The sequence below is a fragment of the Cricetulus griseus genome, chromosome 3 (genome assembly GCF_003668045.3).
Source record: "Cricetulus griseus strain 17A/GY chromosome 3, alternate assembly CriGri-PICRH-1.0, whole genome shotgun sequence".
In the NCBI taxonomy this organism is placed as follows: domain Eukaryota; kingdom Metazoa; phylum Chordata; class Mammalia; order Rodentia; family Cricetidae; genus Cricetulus; species Cricetulus griseus.
In genome coordinates, this window is record NC_048596.1 from 16,058,829 (window position 1) to 16,079,327 (window position 20,499).

Sequence of the window (20,499 nt, forward strand, 5' to 3'; positions counted from 1 at the left end):
CCTTGCTCTCCTTTTTCTTTTCTTTTCTTTCTTTCTTTCTTTTTTTTTTTTTTGAGACAGGGTTTCTCTGTGTAACAGCCCTAGCTGTCCTCAAACTCGATTTGTAGACCAGGCTGTCCTCGAACTCACAGAGATCCACCCGCCTCTGCCTCCTGAGTGCTGGGATTAAAGGCGTGTGCCACCATACTCAGTGGTTTTTCTTGTATTAGATGAAGAAGGTGTAATTTTATCAAACCAAATCAAATAAAACTTTATAAAGAGAAATGTGGCCAGGAGTGTTACACTTGTGATCCCAGAACTTTCAATGCCAAGGCAGAAGGACTGCTGTGAGTTTGGGGCATATCTTGGCTACACAGTGAATTTGAGGCTAGCTTGGGGTAAAAGGGGAGTGGGGTAAGGCTGAAGATCCAGTTCCATTACTGCTGTAGCACATTAACTAAGACTTTACAAGGAAATGCACACATACCTGGCAGAGCAGTTATGAAATCCCTTTGCAGCATAGGCTTTAGATAGGAGTTGATGTGCCCATGCTGGTAATGACACATTTGGGATATAAGGTGTTCTACAAATTCCACTTGATCAGACTCTGACCACTGCTCAAAATACTTGACACACAGTTCCTTTTCCTTCTCATAGCTCGCTGAGAGTTTCCGCTGCTTGGGCACAATCATACTGGAAGTGCCATTGGCAAGTTTTGTCTATAGGAAGGGAGGGATTAAAAGAAACATGTAACAGTAAGCATCGAAAATGAGGGCAATAGTCTAATTTTCTGGTCTGGTATGCTACGTTGTATCTTTACAAGTGAGTTATTCTTGTTAGATCTACAGTAATTGAGTATTGTGCATCATAATTATGTGGGAGACTTATAAATACCAGAGTAAGGTGGCAAAGCAGGTATACTCTGAGAAGACCATTTCTAAAAGTTCATAGACATTCTTAATCTATGGCCAGAAGTACATAATTATTAATAGCAAGCAAAAAAGGTAATTTGCCCTTTCTTGTATGTAGCCGTTACCGGACATTTAGATAATTACTTCTTCACACTTACTTTTTAATAGTCAAATAAGAAGTCTTCCATGCAAAGAAAGACCAGCGAATATTTACAGTTCCCATAGTATCTTTGCAGATAAAGCCTAATAACTCCTATGCTCACGTTAACCTTTTCTTTCCAAAATATCATGTTCATGGTTATCAAAAAATTAAATGCTATAGGTGTTTTTTCTTTGTTTTTTGAGACATGGTTTCTCTGTGTATCAGTCCTGACTGTCCTGGATTTCACTTTATAGACCAGGCTAACCTGTAACTCACAGAGATCTGCCTACCTCTGCCTCCTGAGTGCTGGGATTAAAGGCGTGCACCATTACTGCCTCGCCAAATGCTATAATTTTTAATAACAAAGTCATTTAATAAGTATTTACTGAATATCTACACTGTATCTAACCCTGTTCTAGGTGCTGAGAATGTAACAATGAACAGAACCAGCAGAGAATCATCAGGCACATATATTCCAGTTTAATAGGCACATATCACTTAGGATGTAAGTAGTGCTGCCAAGAAAAGCAGAGAAGAAAGAGTACTTGCAGAGAAGGAGGAGTGATGAGCAAAGGGGTCAAGACCAGGCTGGTGAAACCAGCATGGGACTGATCCAGACCCCATGAATGTGGGTGTCAGTGAGGAGGCCTTGGAAATCCACGGGGCCTTCTGTAGTAGATCAGTACTTATCCCTAGCATAGGTGTAGACTTTGGGAGCCCATTCCACATAGAGGAATACTCTCTGAGCCTAGACACAAGGGGGTGGGCCTAGGCCCTATCCCAAAGGACACGGCAGACTCTGAAGACCCCCCCCCATGGAAGGCCTCACCCTCCCTGGGGAGCAGAAAAAGTATGGGATAGGTAGGTTGTTAGTGGGGGGAGGGAATGGGAGGAGGGGAGGCAGAGGGAATTGGGATTGACACGTAAAATAATCTTGTTTCTAATTTAAATAAAAAGTGGAGAGAAAAAAAGAAAAGCAGAATAGAATAATTTTTGGATTATATAAGGGCTGGAGAAATGGCTTAGCGGGTAAAGGTACTTGCTACCAAGCCTGATGACCTGAGTTGATCCCGGAACCCACATGGTGGAAGGAGAGAACCAACTACTACAGCTGTCCTCACCTCCACACACACTCTGTGGAATGAATGACTGTGTGTGCCTGTGTACACATACACAGTAAATCAATGTAAAAATAAAAGCATAAAAAAGAACAAGAAGGGGAGTGTGTTATCATGGCAGGCAAAAACTAAGATGGTTCCGTGAAGATTCCCATTACAGGGGGTGCACACTTTGTATATCTCTATGAGTTTGAGACCAACCTGACTACATAGAAAGTTCTGGGCCAGTCAGGTCCACATAGCCAGACCCGGTCTTAAAAAAGAATTATACACTTACCTTCCTTTAGATCAAATCCTATTGTAGGTGCTGTTATGTACAATCAGCTGACCTTAGATTACTAAATGGGAAGTGGTAGTGCACACAAATCCAGTACTTAGGAAGCTGAGGCAGGATTGCAAGTTCAAGGCCAGTTTGTGTTACATAATGAGTTCCAAGCTGGCCATGTAAAAATTATACATTTTTTTTTCAGTAAGTATTACTTGAGGTCTTCAGAGAGTTTTAATTTTTGTCCCCCAGAAGGTGGACATGGCGCATGGAAAATGTGGTCAGACACACTGATAAGCAGTGAGGAGATGATGACTCTAGTTTTACTGTAACAGCAAGGACTGGCCTGCAACCAGGAATAAGGTCTGAGGATTTCCCCAGGAGCTTCTGAGTGAACTTGGTAGGCCAACACAATGATTTCAGCCTTGTGATACCTGAACAGAGAACATAACCATGCTGGGCCAGACTTCCCAGCTCTAGAGCTATGAGCTAACGAAGAGTGTTATGCAGCAACTTAAAAACTGATGTAATTAGCTGGGCATTGGTGGCACACGTCTTTAATACCAGCACTCGGGAGGCAGAGGCAGGTGAATCTTTTTGAGTTCAAGGCCAGCCTGGTGTACACAGCAAATTCCAGGACAACCTCCCAAGCAATACAGAGAAACCCTGTCTCGAAAAACCAAAAGAAAAAAAAAAAAGTCTTAATAAATGATGTGATTAACTCTACCTGCTCACGGACAGTTTTCCTAATGAGGTAATAGTTGAACTTGACATCGTGTTATATAGGGGAAGAGTTGCCTAGGGGGTGGGAATTTTGAGAGCACAGGGTCTGGGAGGCAGCATTCTCTCTGGCAAGCCAAGGACACTAAATGAGTGGTCAAAGAGACCACTGAGGAAGTAGATAGAGCCACGCCATCCAGTCCATTCAGGTGATGACAACTAACCTCCATACATGGCCTCATCAACTCTGACATGACCCCTGCTCTTCCCACCAAGAGAATCTCAGCTAACAGGATGTGGAGTCACAATCCAGGGCGCTAGTCCTGAGAACTTCCATCACTCCTTAAAGCCTGAGGCACCGTGCTGAAGAGAGAAATGGAGGATGAGAGGCCACAGGGACAAGCGCTCAGAGATATGAGACACACATATGATGGACCTGACTGGGTGGAGCATGTACTAGGTCAAGAATGGACAACAGTAAGGATCTACTTTAATGACCCATGGAAGAGAAGTCATCTTTTACACTACAGTGTTGGGTGTAGAAGTGGAGAGAAAGAATTAGCATCCAGTGTATTTCGAGGGTAGAGCAGATCTCACTAAACCTGGATCTGGGCAGGAGAAAAGGAGATGAGGCTCACACCCAAATCTGAATCTGCAGAACCATGGAAAAGATTCAGAAATCAACAGAAACAACTACTCTAAAAAAAAAAAGTGATTTTTATATAGGATGACACAGTGAGTGTAAATGGAGAGCTTTCTAAGTAATCTGATGGACAATGGATATATTCCCTGAGCTGACACTCTACTTCTTCCTGTCTCATCATCTCAAACATTTTACAAATGGACCCTGGTCAGCAGCTGATATCAGTGGATTTCCAAAAATGGCATGAAGGCAGCAAGCCTGGCTGCAGAGCTGGGGGTTTTCTAGCATAGATGCCAATGCTCTCACACAGAGATGGTGATGAAGAACCTGCTGGGCACTGGCCATGGGGAGTTCAGGTTACTTTCCATGTAGGCTGTTTGCAACTTAGCAAAGGGAAACTCATCAAATGAGTAAGACTTAGAGCACTTAGCAAACAGATGGGCTTACAAGCTTAACCCAAAAAAGCCACTTTTCATCCCAATTACCAAAGTCCACCATATCGTCATTATCTTTGTCATAAAAGGTAGAAATGGGCTGGGGACATAGTAGCCCAGAGCACTTGGGGCAGAGCTTTCTTAGCATGGACAAGGCCCTGGGTTTCACATATAAAACAGGTGCTGTGGCACATAAAGATCAGAAGTTTATGGGCATCCTCATTTATTTAGCAATTGAGGCCAACCTGGACTACATGAGATCATACCTTACAAAACAAACCAACTCTCCCTCCGTCTCCATCTCCCTCCTGCTCAGGGCTCCCCCAAAAGAGTGAATAAACTGTGTTGGGGGCTCGAGCTGTCTTCTGGTTAAAGCTCAGAAGTTCAGGAACATAGAGCCATCAAGCTGATGAAATGGCTGCTTCTCCTTTGCACAGAAACAGCTGTAACAAGCTTGTTTACGGGAAGTATTTAGTAGCGCCACCTCTACCCATGCTGAGGATCTAACCAAGTGCCTCCACACAGGCTTGGGCAAGCACTCTGCTGAGGCCACATGCTCAGCCCTAAATCAAATCTCATTAAAAAAAAAAAATACTGTTAGAGCTGTTGTGGAACTCATTCAGCCAATAGTCTTTGAGGTACCAGCCCCTTCAGGGAAGAGTCTTGGGTGCTATGTGTGGAACTGGGAGCCTGCATTCTTGGGTGGTGGCAGCAGATTGGGTTGCAGCTTCCCAGGCTCTGGGCAGAAGACCTCAGCGGTTCTCTACCTTATTTTGTTATTCCTGAATGATTCCCAAATACATAAATGACTTCCCTTTATCCGGGCTTTCATGGACTTTATTACAATAATCTATTCCATTCATGAGACACAATTGCTCTTGGAGGCATGACATTCCTGAGAATATGATGGGCACCAGAGACACTCCATTTGGAGTTTGTTTTCTTCATAGCAAAAATGGTAAAGAACTACCCTTGCCTCAACTGCTGACAGTAGACACACTGTCCTAACTGGACAAGCAGGATATAAGCAAAGAGAGACTGCTGAGCCTTGCCAAGACAGGGTAGGGCAGTCTTTTGAATCTTCCTGCTTCTGAAAATCATCTGTCAGATATTCTGGGCCTTAGCCAAGGTTGGATGCCCCATTTCTGGGTGACTGTGCAAGTAGTCAGTTATTTCTGTCATTTCTTGCACCTTTGGGAAGTTGCTTGATTATACTTCCTGCTTACTCAGGTAATATTATTTTGCTTCTTGGGTCTTTGATGTGGTTGAAGACTAGACAGTCTCAGCTACTATCCTCTGATATCTTAGCCAAGGCATTTAGACTTAGACTCCTCAGGGTAGGACAGAATATCTGCTGGAATATCTCTATTATTTATTTATTTATTATTTATGATATATTTATTATTTTTTGTTTATTTATTTATTTATGTTTTTTTTTTTGAGACAGGGTTTCTCTGTATTGCTTTGGAGCCTGTCCTGGAACTCACTCTGTAGACCAGGCTGGCCTCAAAGAGATCTGCCTGTTTCTGAGTGCTGGGATTAAAAGATGTGCACCACTATGCCTGGTGGGAATGTCTTTAATATAAATAAATGGAGAAATATGTTACACAAGATCATAAACTGGACTCAATACTGCTCATTCTTTTTAGATTAATCTATAGGGTCAATGAAATATCAATCAAAACCTTAGCAGACAAACTGATACAGACTCTACTAATTTGTATAGAGATGCAAAGGGACCTAAATTAAAAGATGGAGGGCTCAGCCTACAGAATTTTATTCTACTTCTTATTCTCTACGTGTGTGTGTGTGTGTGTGTGTGTGTGTGTGTGTGTGTGTGTGTGTGTGTGTGTTTTGTGTGTGTGTTCTCGAGAGCACATGCTGGACTCAAAGGTATGAGTGTGGAGGACATTTTCAAGAGTCCGTTCTCTCCTTCCACTGTAGGTTCTGAGGATCAAACTCAGATATGGAACCTGAACTATCCACCTTCTGTAACTAAGGCAAGGCTACCAGTGATGGGACTGGGACACCAACCCAGTCACAAAACCTTCAACCTACAATCTGTCCTGCCTGCAAGATGTGCTGGGGCAATGGTGGAGCAGAACTTGAGGGAGAGGGCAACCAGTGACAGGTGTAATTTGAGACCCACAGCGTAAGAGGAAGTCCATGCGCAACACTGCCTGAATGACCAGGACCCAGAGGTTGGACAGTCCAGAGCCCTGGGGTAGAACCTAATACAACTGGCAAAATTGTATGCAGAGATGAGTGGGTCTGTGCTAGACCCTCTGAATATATGTTATGATTGTGGGTTTGGTGTTTTGAGGAACTCCCAACAGAGGGAGTGGCGGTGTCTCTGACTCTTTTGCCTGCTTTTAGGACCCTTTTCCTCCTACTGGGTTGCCTCACCCAGCCTTGATGGGAGGGTTTGTGCCTGGTCTTTTATCTTGTTGTGCCGTGTTCTGTTATGTCCCTTGGAGGCTTGCTTTTTTTGTGGGAAGAGATAAAAGGGGTGTATCTGGAGGGAAGGTGTCTAGTTAGAGACTCTATTGCTGTGAAGCAACATCAGAGTCAAAAGGCAAGTGGAGGAGGAAAAGGTTTATTAGGCTCACACTTCAGCATTGCTGTTCATCACCGAAGGAAGTCAGCACAGGAACTTGAACAGGCAGGAGCCGATGAAGAGGTCATAGAGCGGTGCTGTTTACTGGCCTGCTTCTCATGGCTTACTCAGCCCCACCTTCTTAGAGAGAGAACCCCAGACCACCAGCCCAAGCATGGCTCCACCCACCATAGGCTGGGCCCTCCCCCACTGATCACTAATTGAGGAAACGCCTTACCGCTGGATCTCATGGAGGCATTTCCTTAATTGGGGCTCCTTCCTCTCTGATGACTCTATTTGTGTCAAGTTGACACACGAAAGAAGCCAGTATATAGGGGAAGCTGCGGTTGGATGTATGACAGAATAACAAAGAAAAAACGAGCTGAGTGTTGGTGGCACAGGCAGGCAGATCTCTGAGTTTGAGGCCAGCCGGGTCTCCAGAGCGAGTGCCAGGATAGGCTCCAAAGCCACACAGAGAAACCCTGCCTCAAAAAATCAAAACACCAAACAAAGAAAAAAACTGAGGAAAAAAGATTTACATATTTTATGAATGTGTTTGTGTTCTAGAGTGCATGTATGTGCACCAGATGCTTGCAGGTAACCTCAGAGATCAGAAGATGGCAGTGACCCCTGGAACTGGTGTTACAGACGGTTGTGAGACTCCTGATGTAGGTGCTGGGAACTACACCCAGGTCCCTGTAAGAGCAGCAAGTGCTTTAACTGCAAGCCATCTCTCCAGCCCCAAGGATAGCTTTTTAAAATAATGATTTTAAGCAACTGCATATCCATACTGGGAAACAAACAAATCTTGTTCCTTATATATACCACATGCAAGATTAGCTTGTATACACTTGAGTTAAAACTGTAAAACTTAAAGGGTAAAATAAGGTTTTTTTGTACTCTTGGGCTAGGCAAACATTTTAGAGAGGTTGCAAAAGCAACAAACTTAATAAAAGAAAGGAATTTAATAAATCAGGGTGTGTGTGTGTGTGTGTGTGTGTGTGTGTGTGTGTGTGTGTGTGTGTGTGTGTGTGTGTATACATGCACATGCACTTGGCATGGTGTTTATGGACAATTTGGGGGATCGGTTCTTTTCTTCTTACTGCGTGAGTCTTGGGGATGGAACCTGGGTTTTCAGCTTGGCAGTACGTGCCTCTATCTGTTGAGCCATCTCACCAGCTCAGTTAGGAACTGAGAGAAATATCTGCAATGTATTTAACAAAAGACTTTAGAATATATGAAGAACTCTTAGGACTCAATAGTGAGGAAATGAATAATATTAGCTGTTTCATAAGTCAGAAAATACTTTTTTTTAATTGGTAAAAGATAGACCCCCCCCCCAAGAAAGCCTCTGGAAGGCCAGTAAGCATACAAAAAGATGTTCAACATTTCAAGTCATTATGGAAATGTAAATTAAGCCGTGAGAGACTACTATACATAGACTAAGGTTCTGACTATCTTGAACAACTGGCCTCTCACACATCACAGTTATAATGCTGAATGGTACAATTACTTTGGAAAACAAGTTGAGTGTTTTACATGGTAAAAAACAGACTTTACCATGATGTAGATATTTACCTCCCAAACACAGTCTACTGATCAGTGTTCATTGTTTCTGTTTTCATAAAAATTCCCCAGTGTAATAAGATACAAGTCCATCAAGAGAAGAATGATAAGCCGGGTGGCGGTGGTGGTGCACACCTTTAATCCCAGCACTCAGGAGGCAGAGGCAGGTGTATCTCTGTGAGTTTGAGGCCAGCCTGGTCTACAAAGGGAGTTCCAGGATAGGCAGGGCTGTTACACAGAGAAACCCTTTCATGACACCCACTATAATGTAAGCACACAGCGGAACACTTAGCAACAATGGGAGGGAAACACATAAGACAACAAGGATGGATTCCAGAACACATGGATTAGAAGCCAGGCATAAGAGTTCACTCATATGCCACTCTAGGAGCAATGAATCTCAAAGATCAGTGGTTTCTCTGAGTAGGGTGTGGGAGTAAAACCATCTGGGGAAAGGCATGAGGGATTCACTGGAGCCATGGAAATCTTCTCCATCTTGTTTCACAGCATACAACTGACAAAATTTATTGAACCATAATACTTAACAGCACCATGATGTCAATTTTACTTGTAACTAACACACTACATTAACAAAGAGCTCTAAAGGTCTTTGCTGTTGAGTCTCTTCCCTGACCATTCTCCCATACAGATTTTTCTACAAATGTCTGAAGTAAATGAAGTAAAATTTCAATTTGAGAAACTCTAAAAAATCCACAAGGGTACAGTGAAAAAGTTCAATTATTAAAACCACCAGAAGGTTGTACATTAGAGTGTATGGGGAAGAGAGAGATGATAATGGTTACTGGTGGCAGAAGCATTGATTCAGCCTTCCCAACAAAAGCCTGATGACTCAACCATCGTGTTCAAATGTCCAGGAAAGCTGACAAACAGCCTCAGTTTAATGACAACACTAACTTCCTGCTGCCCTGCACACCTCTTCTGCCTTTCGGTTTGCAATGAACAATTGTCTCCAAACAAAGTCCAAATGATGCTGTCAGGTGACAAGCACACAAAATGAAAGGAGTTAAGTGTTTGTGGCACTGTCTTCCAGTTTAGGCCTAAAAGGCTAAGGGCCTCACCCCTGAAAACACATTACATGTACTATTTTCAAAATGACCATGAATTTCTCTGCAGTTGCTGCCTGGCCCAGGAGGGGAAAAATGTATTCTTTAGAGACATCAACTGGCCTAGCCAATAACATGACGTATGTTGACTTTACTAACTGTATCATATATGAGTTTAAAAATTACATCATGGACTACCTGAATTCGACTGTGAAATGACATATATTTCCAGTTTCCATGCAAACCCTGCTGTAACCAACCAACAGGGAGAGTAGAATAAGTAGAGAAAGAATGTTTCAGTCAAAGGACACCATTAAGAAGTATTGCAAGGACAAGGAGAAAATGAAAAGACCATCGGTGGCTAGAGATGCAAATGCTAAGAGAGCTAAGGATTCTGTCTGCTTTGAGAGACTCTAGCACTGGGGACTATGGTGTGTGGAGGGAAATAATGATTCCGATGGGCACTGAGTTAAGAGTAAAGCAAGCAATGACTGTGCTGGGATTAGAATGCACCTAAGAGAGACAGACAAGAGCTTAGATTACGGCTGGAACCTGAGTGTTGTCAAGTCCCACTGGCTGGCTACTCTGTGCAGCGTGGTTTCCAGAGGCTAGTTAAAACAGTTAACAGGCAGTTTCTTGCCTTCTCTGGGAAAGAGTGAGGAGAACACACAAGAAATATACTAACTTTAGAAACTGATATGGATTGTAAAGAAAAATAACCAGGCAAAGCAGTGAGTGAACAGTTGGGCTTACTTAACGGGGCCATGGGCCATGGGAAGCCGTCTGGATTTCCACTGAAGTATAAAGGAGAGAGAGCTCTGAAGTAGTCAAACATGAATGGCGCCTTCTGATGTGCTTGGAAATACACCAGCTCCATTCAAGAGAACAGATCGGGAGCTGTGAAGTGAGGAGGAAGACCAATACTTCAAGCAAGGGGTGATTATGGTCAGGGTTAGAAGAGGCTGTTTAAGAAGAACAAATGGAGAGTTACAGTCTGAAGGTTGAGTGTGGGGCCAATAACTGTAATCCCAACACTTAGAAGTGGACATAGAAGGACCAAGAGTTTCAAGGCTGTTCAGTCTTGTTAAGAGAGGTAGAAGGTGAGGAGAAGAAGATGAGGAGCGGAAGGAGGAAGAGAAGGAGGAGAAAGAGAGAGAAGGTGAAGGGAGAGGGGAAAGAAAGTCTGGGTTAGAACATTCATTCATTCATTCATTCATTCATTCACTGGAGACAGGGTCTCACTATGTAGCCCTGGTTGGCCTGGAACTCACTATGTAGACCAGGTGAAGGGACCAGCTCCCCATTTTGGCATCCATGACAGTAACACGTGCTCGCTATGACCTTGTCTTTGCCACTAGAGGTTAAGTGCCTGCCTCGTGACAAGGAACCAATCAGAAGTTACCTGGTGGCGCTATGCTTTACGATTCTGGGTGTGCTTTATGGACAAGCGCACAACAATGACGCATAGAGCATAGCAACCACCCTGGGAGGGCCTATGGGCCATAACAACCAGTTGGCCAATCAAAACAGGGCAAACCCTCCAAGCCTGGAGGCACACCAATCCTGAGCCTGTGCGTACCCGTATACACTCTCCTTATGCTGCCCTACAAGATCTCTCTCTGCAGCAGGTTTGAGCTGTCTTTTGTAGCCATCCACCATGGCGGGTGAGTGAAAGACCCGAGCTAACATGGGGTTAGCTCGTTAAATTACAATAAAGCCTCATGCAGTTTGCAGCAAGCTCTCGAATCCGCCTGGTGATTGGGGTGACCGAGGTTGTGGCCTGGGACCCCGATACCTGAGTTTTCCGGGGGTCTAACACAGGCTGGCCTTGAATTCACAGAAATCCACCTGCTCTGCCTCCCAAAAGCTAGAATTTAAGGTATGTGCCACCACTCCAGGCCATCAGACATTTCTTTGAATATAATCACGTACTTCCTCCCTGAAGGAAGAACTGATTCCTTTGCCTGGACAGGGGCAGAACCAGAGTTACAAGGTTCTTGCTCCATGGCCAGGAGAAACAAGTCAAAACTTGCTAGAATTCTTATTTCTTTTGTTTATGTGCTTTTGTAATATAGTCCAAGCTGGACTTAAACTTGTTATCCTCCTGCCTCAGCCACCAGAGTATTGAGAATTGAGAATACAGGCATGCACCACCATGTCTGGCTTGTCTTAGTTTTGGGGAGAAAGGCAAAAGCTTAGTAGGGGCCCACACTTAGTCTCTATAGGCTACTTCCGGGTTCTTGTTAAGTAAGAATCTAAAAACAATGATTCTCTCCACTCCCAATGTCTCTCCCTTGCTTTCTTCCTAAAGTGCCTTCTAGAAAAAGTCAGTGTTGTCTTGGTTGAATTGAGAGGCAATAGAACTGTCTGCATCTTGATCAGGCTGGAGAGATGGGGACACGTGGGCACTCCTAGGGAAGGAGTAGGGGCCCGAAGCAGCTCTGGAGCCCCAGAGGGACAGGGAGCAAGGGAAAGAAGCCCACAGCATCTGAGCGAGTTTCTAGGAAGGAATTCATGGGATGTTGGAAAGGGTCAGGCACAAGTAGAGAAAAGGTAACAAATGCTCAAAAGCAGGGCCACAACTTTCAACAATCTGAATTTTAGTTCTTAAAGGCTATAACTTTTATCGACAAAATATAATCCTTTATCTTTTACTGGGGTTGGAAATGGGATTCCACATGAAAGCAAAGAGAGCTGAATGTACAGAATGGGGTATACATTCTATCAGAAGTAAACATCACATTTCTCAGTGGGGTTATTGTATTAATATTTTAACAGCTTCCACTAAATATGATTACATATTAGGTGAACTCATAAATATGTCAGATCTGATTAGTGAATGTGGAAGACAGGAAGGGGCAGATCTGTCAGCAGAGAGAAGTTCACATTATGAATCTGACTTCTAATAATAACCAGTGAGACGAAGCTGGTGATCATTCCAAGGCTTTAAATAACACTCACTAGGAAATGAACTCAACGCAGCTCTGTATATATGGTTATTTAAAGACTAGCTATTTGCCAATCTTCTATTTACTGATGATAGTAAAAGCCATACATAACCTCCAACCAAGTCAAAGCAAGGCCATTTTGGGTGGTTTCTTGATTTTTACTGTAGTTAAAGGGACAAGATAACCACTTAACATTTTTAGATTTCAAAACTGACTCTTGTTTCTTTGGTGGGCTCTGGTATGTGACTTTACAGCTTGCAGGGTGACAGGTTCTTTTGTTCTAAGCCAAGGCACTCACTGCAGCTTAATTTACTGCTGCATTATTATTACAGCTACTAACGACACACACCTCCAAGGCTGGTAAACCTACTGATGTAGACAGTGCCACCTTAAAAGGATTTTTGGATGGGTCCTAGTGAGGAGGAAAAAAAAAAGGACATAATGTTTAATTATAAGAAATGATTGAAATAGGCACAGACATACCCCGGGTGCCTCTGCACTGCAGCAAGCTCTAAACTTGTTATCGTTAATGGTTTAAATTTCACTGTGCTAATCATTTCGGGACACAAGCCTTTCTTGATAATCTAATGAATTATTCCAACATCCTTCAGCAAAAAAAAAAAAAAAAAAAAAAAAAAAAAAAAAAAAAAAACCCTCCATGACAGCACTAATTACAAGACGTTTTCCCAGTGCTTATGTAAAATATGACAGAGCAGCAGCTTAGGGAATTGCAGAAAACTGCTTCTAATTTCCACTGAGAAACTGACAAACACCTCTCTTTCATCTCTCCCAGCTCTCAAGTAAGATTTAACTTTCTCATTTAGTTAATTACCGAGTGAGGATCATCATTCCCCGGATCGGAGCGGCACAGAGCCTTTATCGTGTTAACTTGTGAACTTGATCGATGGCTGCTGCTAAAACTTAATAACTTCACCCCCTGGCAAATTGTAAGATAAATATAATAGGAGAAACTCTGACAGTAAAAACCTGCCAGAAATGAGCGCTGTGTTTATGTTTCTTTGCAGGCAGCAAAAACAAAACAAAAAAAAAACAAAACAAAAAAAAAAACAAAAACCGACAGCTTATTACTGGTTGCGTGTTACTTATATTTAAAAGACTCCAGGCAGTTAACTTTCTGCGTACTGTTAAAACTTTGCTCATGAGATGGGGAAACTGCACAAGTGTTGTAGACTTGGGAAAGCGAGAGAAGAAAAAACAGGGAGAAGAGCAACATGAGGGACCACATAATTTGTGTAAATGTCATTTTATTATATAAAATAATTTGTGTAAATGTTATTTTATTATATAAAATGCTCAAGCAGCACACACAGGCAGGGTAACCCTTTTCAAAATAACCCTGGCCTTCTGAAACACCACAGGAATTACAGCATGGGAAGTTTTACTCACTCAATTTTTTTGTTCCATGACCATGGGTCCATGCCTGAAGAATTCAATTAGCCACAGAATCCCTCCATATCTTCAAAAAGCCCTACAGCTAGAAAAGCTCTCACCAACTACACCAGTTAACCCTGTGACCTCTGAGTGAGGTATAGTGAGAATAACCTACCCGGAGCCCTTCAACTTGTCTTATGTTCATCTTCCACCCCAAAGCTAAGCCAATCCAGGAAGACATTTCCTGACTAACATTATTCTTTAGGTTGAATGTGGATTTTGCCATCTGACTGTGGCAGAGATGGCATATACACAGTTGCAGTTTTACAGCCAGCATTCCTAAGGACAACAGACAGGGAGTAACAATAAGGTCTAGTAGAGAGGAACACCTCATTTGTGGGTGGTGGATCATCCCTATAATCCCAGCCCCGTATAGACAGAAAAGACAAAGACTGGAGAATCACTTCGAGACTGAGGCCAGCCAAAAATCAACCAATGAAGTAACAGAATCGCCACTCATTAGTGTCTATTCCTGTCACCTAATAACAGGAATGAAAATACATATGTATGTAAAATGTCAAGGCTACTCATAACACAGAACCGTTAAGGGAAACAGCATGAACTAAATTTGGGAGGAGATAATCAGGTAGAGTCTCAAAGGACTTATAGAGGTTGAGCCTCATGTTTGCAATTGTGCTTAGCTCCCTCCCAGTCACGTGCTGCAACAGACCAACACCCAGAGGCTTAATGCTGTAATCCAAAAGACCACCTTTTCAAAGTTGACAGGCTCTGGGAAAAAACAAGCATTAAAATAGCAAACAAAAGTCCTCGTGGCTGGAGAATCAAATTTGAATCATCCTGTTTTGTCTTTGATTTCATTAAATAATCTATCTGGGGATAAAGGGGTTGGGAAGATGGCTCAGTGGGGAAAGAAAGTGCTTGCTGTGTAAACCTAAGGACCTGGGCTCAAACCTCAGAACTCACCCCCGAAAAAAAGACCAGGCATTGTCTATGCTTATTATTTTAACCAGTGGGGGTGGGGAGAGTGTGTAGAAAAAGCAATTATTCTTAGGACTCCTTGGCCAGACAGTCTGGCCTACTTTGCAAAAGGGAAACCAATCATTCTTGAGGCTTACACCTGAAGACCTCCAGAGAATGAGCGTATACATGGGCACTTGAGCACACACACACAGTTTTACAAAAGCCCAAAATTTTCACTATCGGCAGACATTGTTTATATTTCAATGTCCAGATTATTTTTCTATTCTTTTAAAAGTGGTATTAGGGGATAGAGCGATGGCTCAGCAATTAAGAGCACTGGCTGCTCTTGCAGAGGACCTGGATTCAGTTCTCATCATCCACACGGAGGCTCACAGCCATCATAACTTTGGTACCATGGAATCTGATGCCTTCTGATTTCTGTAGGCACCAGGCATACACACATGTGATGCACAGACATACATGTAGACAAAATACTCAAGCAAAAAGAAAAATAAACATTTAAAAAATAAGTCAAAGAACCATTAGTAAATAAGTGGGGAAGAGAGGGTGATTTTTTATGATGTCTAGGATACTTTCTCCTTAGTAGTAAATTGATTAGAACAAACAAAATTTCCTTTTCTGAACACCTTAGAAATCAAGATCTGATCCTGGAACACATAGAATGATGACTGTGGAAAGGAAAAGGGGAGGGCAGCGGGTGACAGAGAAGAAAGAAGGAGAAGGCAAGCCGCAAGAAGAGAGGGAGCCAAGAAAGGCTGTAGAACTGGGTGTGTTCCGGGGTGACAAGTGACTGGGTGAAACGAGACTGGCAGCATAGGTGGGTGTGCCTGTTGGAGAGACCAGAGAATAGTGAAGAGGAGTCATTAGGGCTAGGAGAGAGACTGGCAAGGGGAGAGAAATGACAAGCAGGGAAGACAGGGCACACAGCTTGGGGAGAGGTGGGACGGGAGAGGAGAGGTAGAAGCAGATGAGAAAACTGGGTATAACCAAGCATGACCAACCCTGCTCCAACAGAAGCCATATGCTCGATGGACAAACAAGTCCTCTCCCACATAATAAACAATAAACATCAGGAGGGAGAGGAGATGAAAAACTATTTCTTTTGAAAACCGGTATTTAATGTCTCAGGCAGAGTAATAAAGTTTAATTGTCTGGAATCTGGTTGATTCTTCCTTGTAACTTCCTGAGGTGCAGGTTGCTCCTCTGGATGTAAAATGATGTTAATATCACCAAATAAAATTGTGGTGATGCTGTAAGTCTAAACTAAGTCTTCTCTGCAACTTTCCCTCATAGCCTTGCCTTATTCAGTATGAGAAAGTTAAGTTCCATCATAAATAATGGGGAATGAGGGAGAGGCAGGCCTGTCATGAGAACCAGAGACACTTAAACACAACTAAAAAGTACAGGGAGTTTAGATAGAGCAGGAAGAGCTGCCGTCCTCTTTCTGCTGTGATACTTGGGCCTTTTTCTTTCTTTCTTTTTTTGGGTGGGTCTATGAAAGTCAGTGACTTGGTATAACTTGCTCCTAGAAAAAGCTTAATAACCTAAAGCCTGGTTTTGAGGGTGTGGGTAGGGGGGACAGACTCTCAAGAAGCCAACTCAGCTTTCTAGGAGAAATTCAACTCTTTCCAAACGCTTGTTAATGCATGTTAAATGCAGCAAGAAATAACCCTAGGAGGCAGGGTGCAGGCGTCTCTCAGCTGCAGTGAATGAAGTAAATGACTTGTAACTTCTGGAAGTCTTGGTGATCTGCAGGTAAAACTTTAATAACCCTTGGAGCATCAAGGGACTGAAGACATTTCTCTCTGGAATACTTTGGTAATTGTTTTCTTAATTTATCCAGGAAAGGCTTAGTTTGGATGCAGCGAGTTTTTTTTTTTTTTTTTTTTTTTTTTTTTTTTCCAGAGGTGATCAGAATAACTTGCTCAAACTCACATAAATTAGCAAAGTTCAGACTAAATTTCAAAATGCAGTTGTTATATAAGCTCTATGGTCTTCCTGGGACACAATTCTGGTGTATTCCTTTTTTAAAAAAGGTATTTTTATTTTTATTTTCTTCTTATGTGCACTGCTGTTTCGCCATGGGTGTCAGGTCTCCTGGAACTGGAGTTACAGACAGGTGTGAGCTGCCATGTGGGTTCTGGGAAATGAACCAGGGTCCTCTAGAAGTAACAGTGTTCTTAACTGCTGAGACATCTCTCCAGATCCTGCATGTAACATATTTAAAAACTACTATCGGTTCAAGGTCAGCCTAGGCTACATAATATATTTGAGACCCATTTGGGTTGCATAGTTAAAACTCATCTAAAAAAAAGACAAAATCATTTTTTAAGTTTAAAAAATGTCTGAAGTCAAGAATTAAAACTAAACCTCCAACAATGATGACTGATGCTAGCTTAAAATTTCCATAGAACTTAGGACAATGGGAAATGAGCTCGGCCTCCTCGGCTTGGCCCGTGTCTTCTACATTTACATCCTTATCACTTTTGTGCCGCCCTCCCTCTGGTCGCCAGTATTTAAGAAAAAGTCTTCTAGAAAACTATCAACAGCCGGTCAATGGTGGTCTCCAGAGCGAGTTCCAGGACAGGCTCCAAAGCTACACAGAGAAACCCTGACTTGAAAAAAAACAAACAAACAACAACAACAACAACAACCTATCAGTAAATGATTTTTTTTCCTAATAAAAGTTCCCTTACTTAACACACAGAGGCAAAAGAAATGCTATATACTATTTTATTTAGGGCCAAATCCAAGTAGTAGAAGTACATGGAGTCTACAAATAGATATGAAATCCCACTGGAATCCCCTAATGCTTCCTTATGAAAAGTAAAGTCATGCTCATGGTCAGACAGCACTGTCCTCTGTCCATCAAAGAGCTTGCTGTACTAGACATTTTTCTTTCTCTCTCTCAGATTCCAAAGGCTAGCAAAGTTCTCACAGTTGAGACAGCATACTGTTTACTGTAATAAATAAACAAAAAAGGACATGCACTGGGCCTGGTTCCATTTGAAAGAACACCATGGAACCAGGGCACACTATGGAGGAAGCAAAAGACTGAGCTGGCTTAAAGATACAACTGAAGGGCATCCGAGCCAGCTCAGGATCAGGCCCTGTGTCATCTACAGCCAGGTGACCTCAGCAAGCTCATCTCCTTAGACATTCCTCGTTGTTCATTTTTTAACCTCAACATTTTATATCAGATGATGTACACATATTAATTACAACAGGGCACAGCAAATATGTTTTCAACAAAGGTAGCTGCTGACAGAAATTAAAAACAATACAAAATGTAATAGAAATATTAATGTCTTTATTACTACTGAACTGCACACATAGAAATGGTTATATAGTCTGTGGGGTTCTTTTTACGGGGGAAGGTTGGGGAGACACAATATAAAAACAAAACTAGACTAGTGACACACAGCTCAGCGGTGGGTCCTTACCTAATGTTCTCAACATCTTAGCTTCAGGCTCAAGCACTGGGCTGGGGGTGTAGGAGTGTGTGTAAGATGGAGGGACCACCATAAAAATACCCAGCTCTCTCTCTCACCCACACTCTGATATGTGATACTGCTATACTCTACCAGATCGCTACAGCAGAAAAGCCAGGCAAAACCAAGCACTGATGGGCAAGGTAAAGGAACAAAGGAATCTCTCATTCTCTGAGGCCAACAGTTTCTAGTTTCTTTCCTTGTTTCATATACATTTGAATTTATTTCATCTACATATTCATGAAAAATATATGTGAGAATTTTTTAATTATCAAAAGCTGAGAAAAAACCCTCAAATGTTTGCCTACAGTGACTGTATAAATTTAAACATGTATCTATGGTGAAATATTACCTACCTATGAAGATACACAGAGTGCAACTATGGGCAACAATGTGGATGGCTCTTAAACCTATTCTGCCCAAATGGCATACACAGTAAGGGGTGTGGAGGGTTCCGTCTACATGTGCTCAAACCAGGTAGAAGTAATACACAGAGCAGGAAGTGAAGATAACTGCCACCCCTGGGAGGACTGGCCCAATGGGGGTGGAGTGGGCTCTGTTAGCTCCCTTTCTCTCTTTCAAATGGCTCGACTGCTGGTATGCTGGTCTGGTCAGTTTGAGGAAATTCATCAAATCCAGAAACTCTTTGCACTGCTAGATTATATTCACACAGGGGAGAATGGGGGAAATCTGTCTGGTTACTGACAGACTGTCCTAATCTTTATTTTCTGATATAAAGGAAAGTCAATTAAAAAAAAAGATTTAAATTTTGCTACAACAGAGGCTGAGATTCCATGTCCTATTGTGACCCTGTGGCCACACACAGACAATTGTTCCCACACGGTACTCCTGTGAGCAAGGTTAGAGCTCCCTCTAGCACTTCTAACTAAGGAAACACCACAGGCCCTTATAGAGCTGACACAATTTGCTGCTGCCCACGGTTAAATGCAACACAGTGATTTTTATTTTTAATTTGCTTTAATTGTTGCTATGATATGAATAATTAATAGGCTGCTTATGCCAGTTTTGTAAAGTTCACAGTACAGAAAGCCAGGAGAGAAATATCTACTTACAAAGGAGGCTTAAAAATGGTTATAACTGCTATAATATTAGAGAATTTGGAATATTTATTCATGATTTGTGGCAACATTATGTTCTAGCAACAAAGAAACATGCTATACTAAAAGCATTTCCTACTAGAACCATCTTCCTGTCTCATCCCTTCTCTGCTGGCTGCATAAGCACCGCACCCACAGTGAATGCTGCAGGGCTAAGTAGGTCAGGCTGGGAACCCTGCTCTCTGGTGAGGACAATCTGAAGGTCTGGCTGCAAACACTTAACCCGATTCCACCCATCCTAAGGAAAGTGTTCTCTAGCACTTAGTGCTCCCCTGGACAACAGAGGCTACTGAACTTGAAGTCTAGATTCTTTCCCTATGTCTTCGTAAACTTCTTTCTTCACCAGTACCTCAGTCACTGAAAATTGTGACTTTATCAATGATTCTGCCCAACAATGTCTACTTCCCATCTGGGTGTCAACACAAGTGAAATTCAGATACAGTGTTGTAATCCTACACGATCTGCATGGAATCTGAGCAGGTGTTGACAGTTCAGCAATGCCAACACATACATAACCATTCTGGGAAAGCAGCCAGAAGTAAAGGGTTTCATTTTTTCATTGTTGGATTTCCACCCCCACAAACATTTTGAAGGAAACACTGCTTACTAAAATTCTTGTTAAAAACAATACACATATCAAATCAGACAGTAAGTTTCTTGACTCATGAAGAATGAAGAAGAAAAATACAATTTCCTTAAAGAAAATTCATTTTAAGAAAGACTAATGGGGATTATCCAATAGCTTCATTCTGAAAAACTAAGAAAATGTTTTTGAATTAAAATGTGAAGCAAGCTTTACATTTTTCTATCCCCCCCAATCCATCCATTGTGTATTAAGGGGCATATTTGGAGGTCAGAGGACCACCTGTGGAAGCCAGTTCTCTCCTGCAATGTGGACCTGGGGATTTGACTTAGGTCATTGGGGTTATATCACGTACCTTCACTGGCTGAGCCACCTCACCAGCCCCCTGTGTGTGCATGTGTGTGAGTGCTTGAGCACATCTAAGTGGAGACCAGAATGTTTTTGGGTGTCTTTCTCTATCACTTTACATCCTATTTGCTGAGGCGGGATCTCTCATTTGAACACAGAGCTCACCCACTTGGCTACTA

General features: G+C 42.4%; 1 protein-coding gene across 16 annotated transcripts in view; it reads right to left on the reverse strand.

Annotated features, from left to right (window-relative positions):
- Nucleotides 1-20,499, reverse strand: part of Btrc (beta-transducin repeat containing E3 ubiquitin protein ligase) — a 174,417-nt gene that overhangs the window by 30,404 nt on the left and 123,514 nt on the right. For all 16 annotated transcript variants that reach the window (XM_035441805.1, XM_027407177.2, XM_027407185.2 and 13 more), the window contains one exon: nt 467-698. In XM_035441805.1, coding sequence (XP_035297696.1) covers nt 467-698 — 232 coding nt within the window. The remainder of the gene's footprint in view (nt 1-466; nt 699-20,499) is intronic.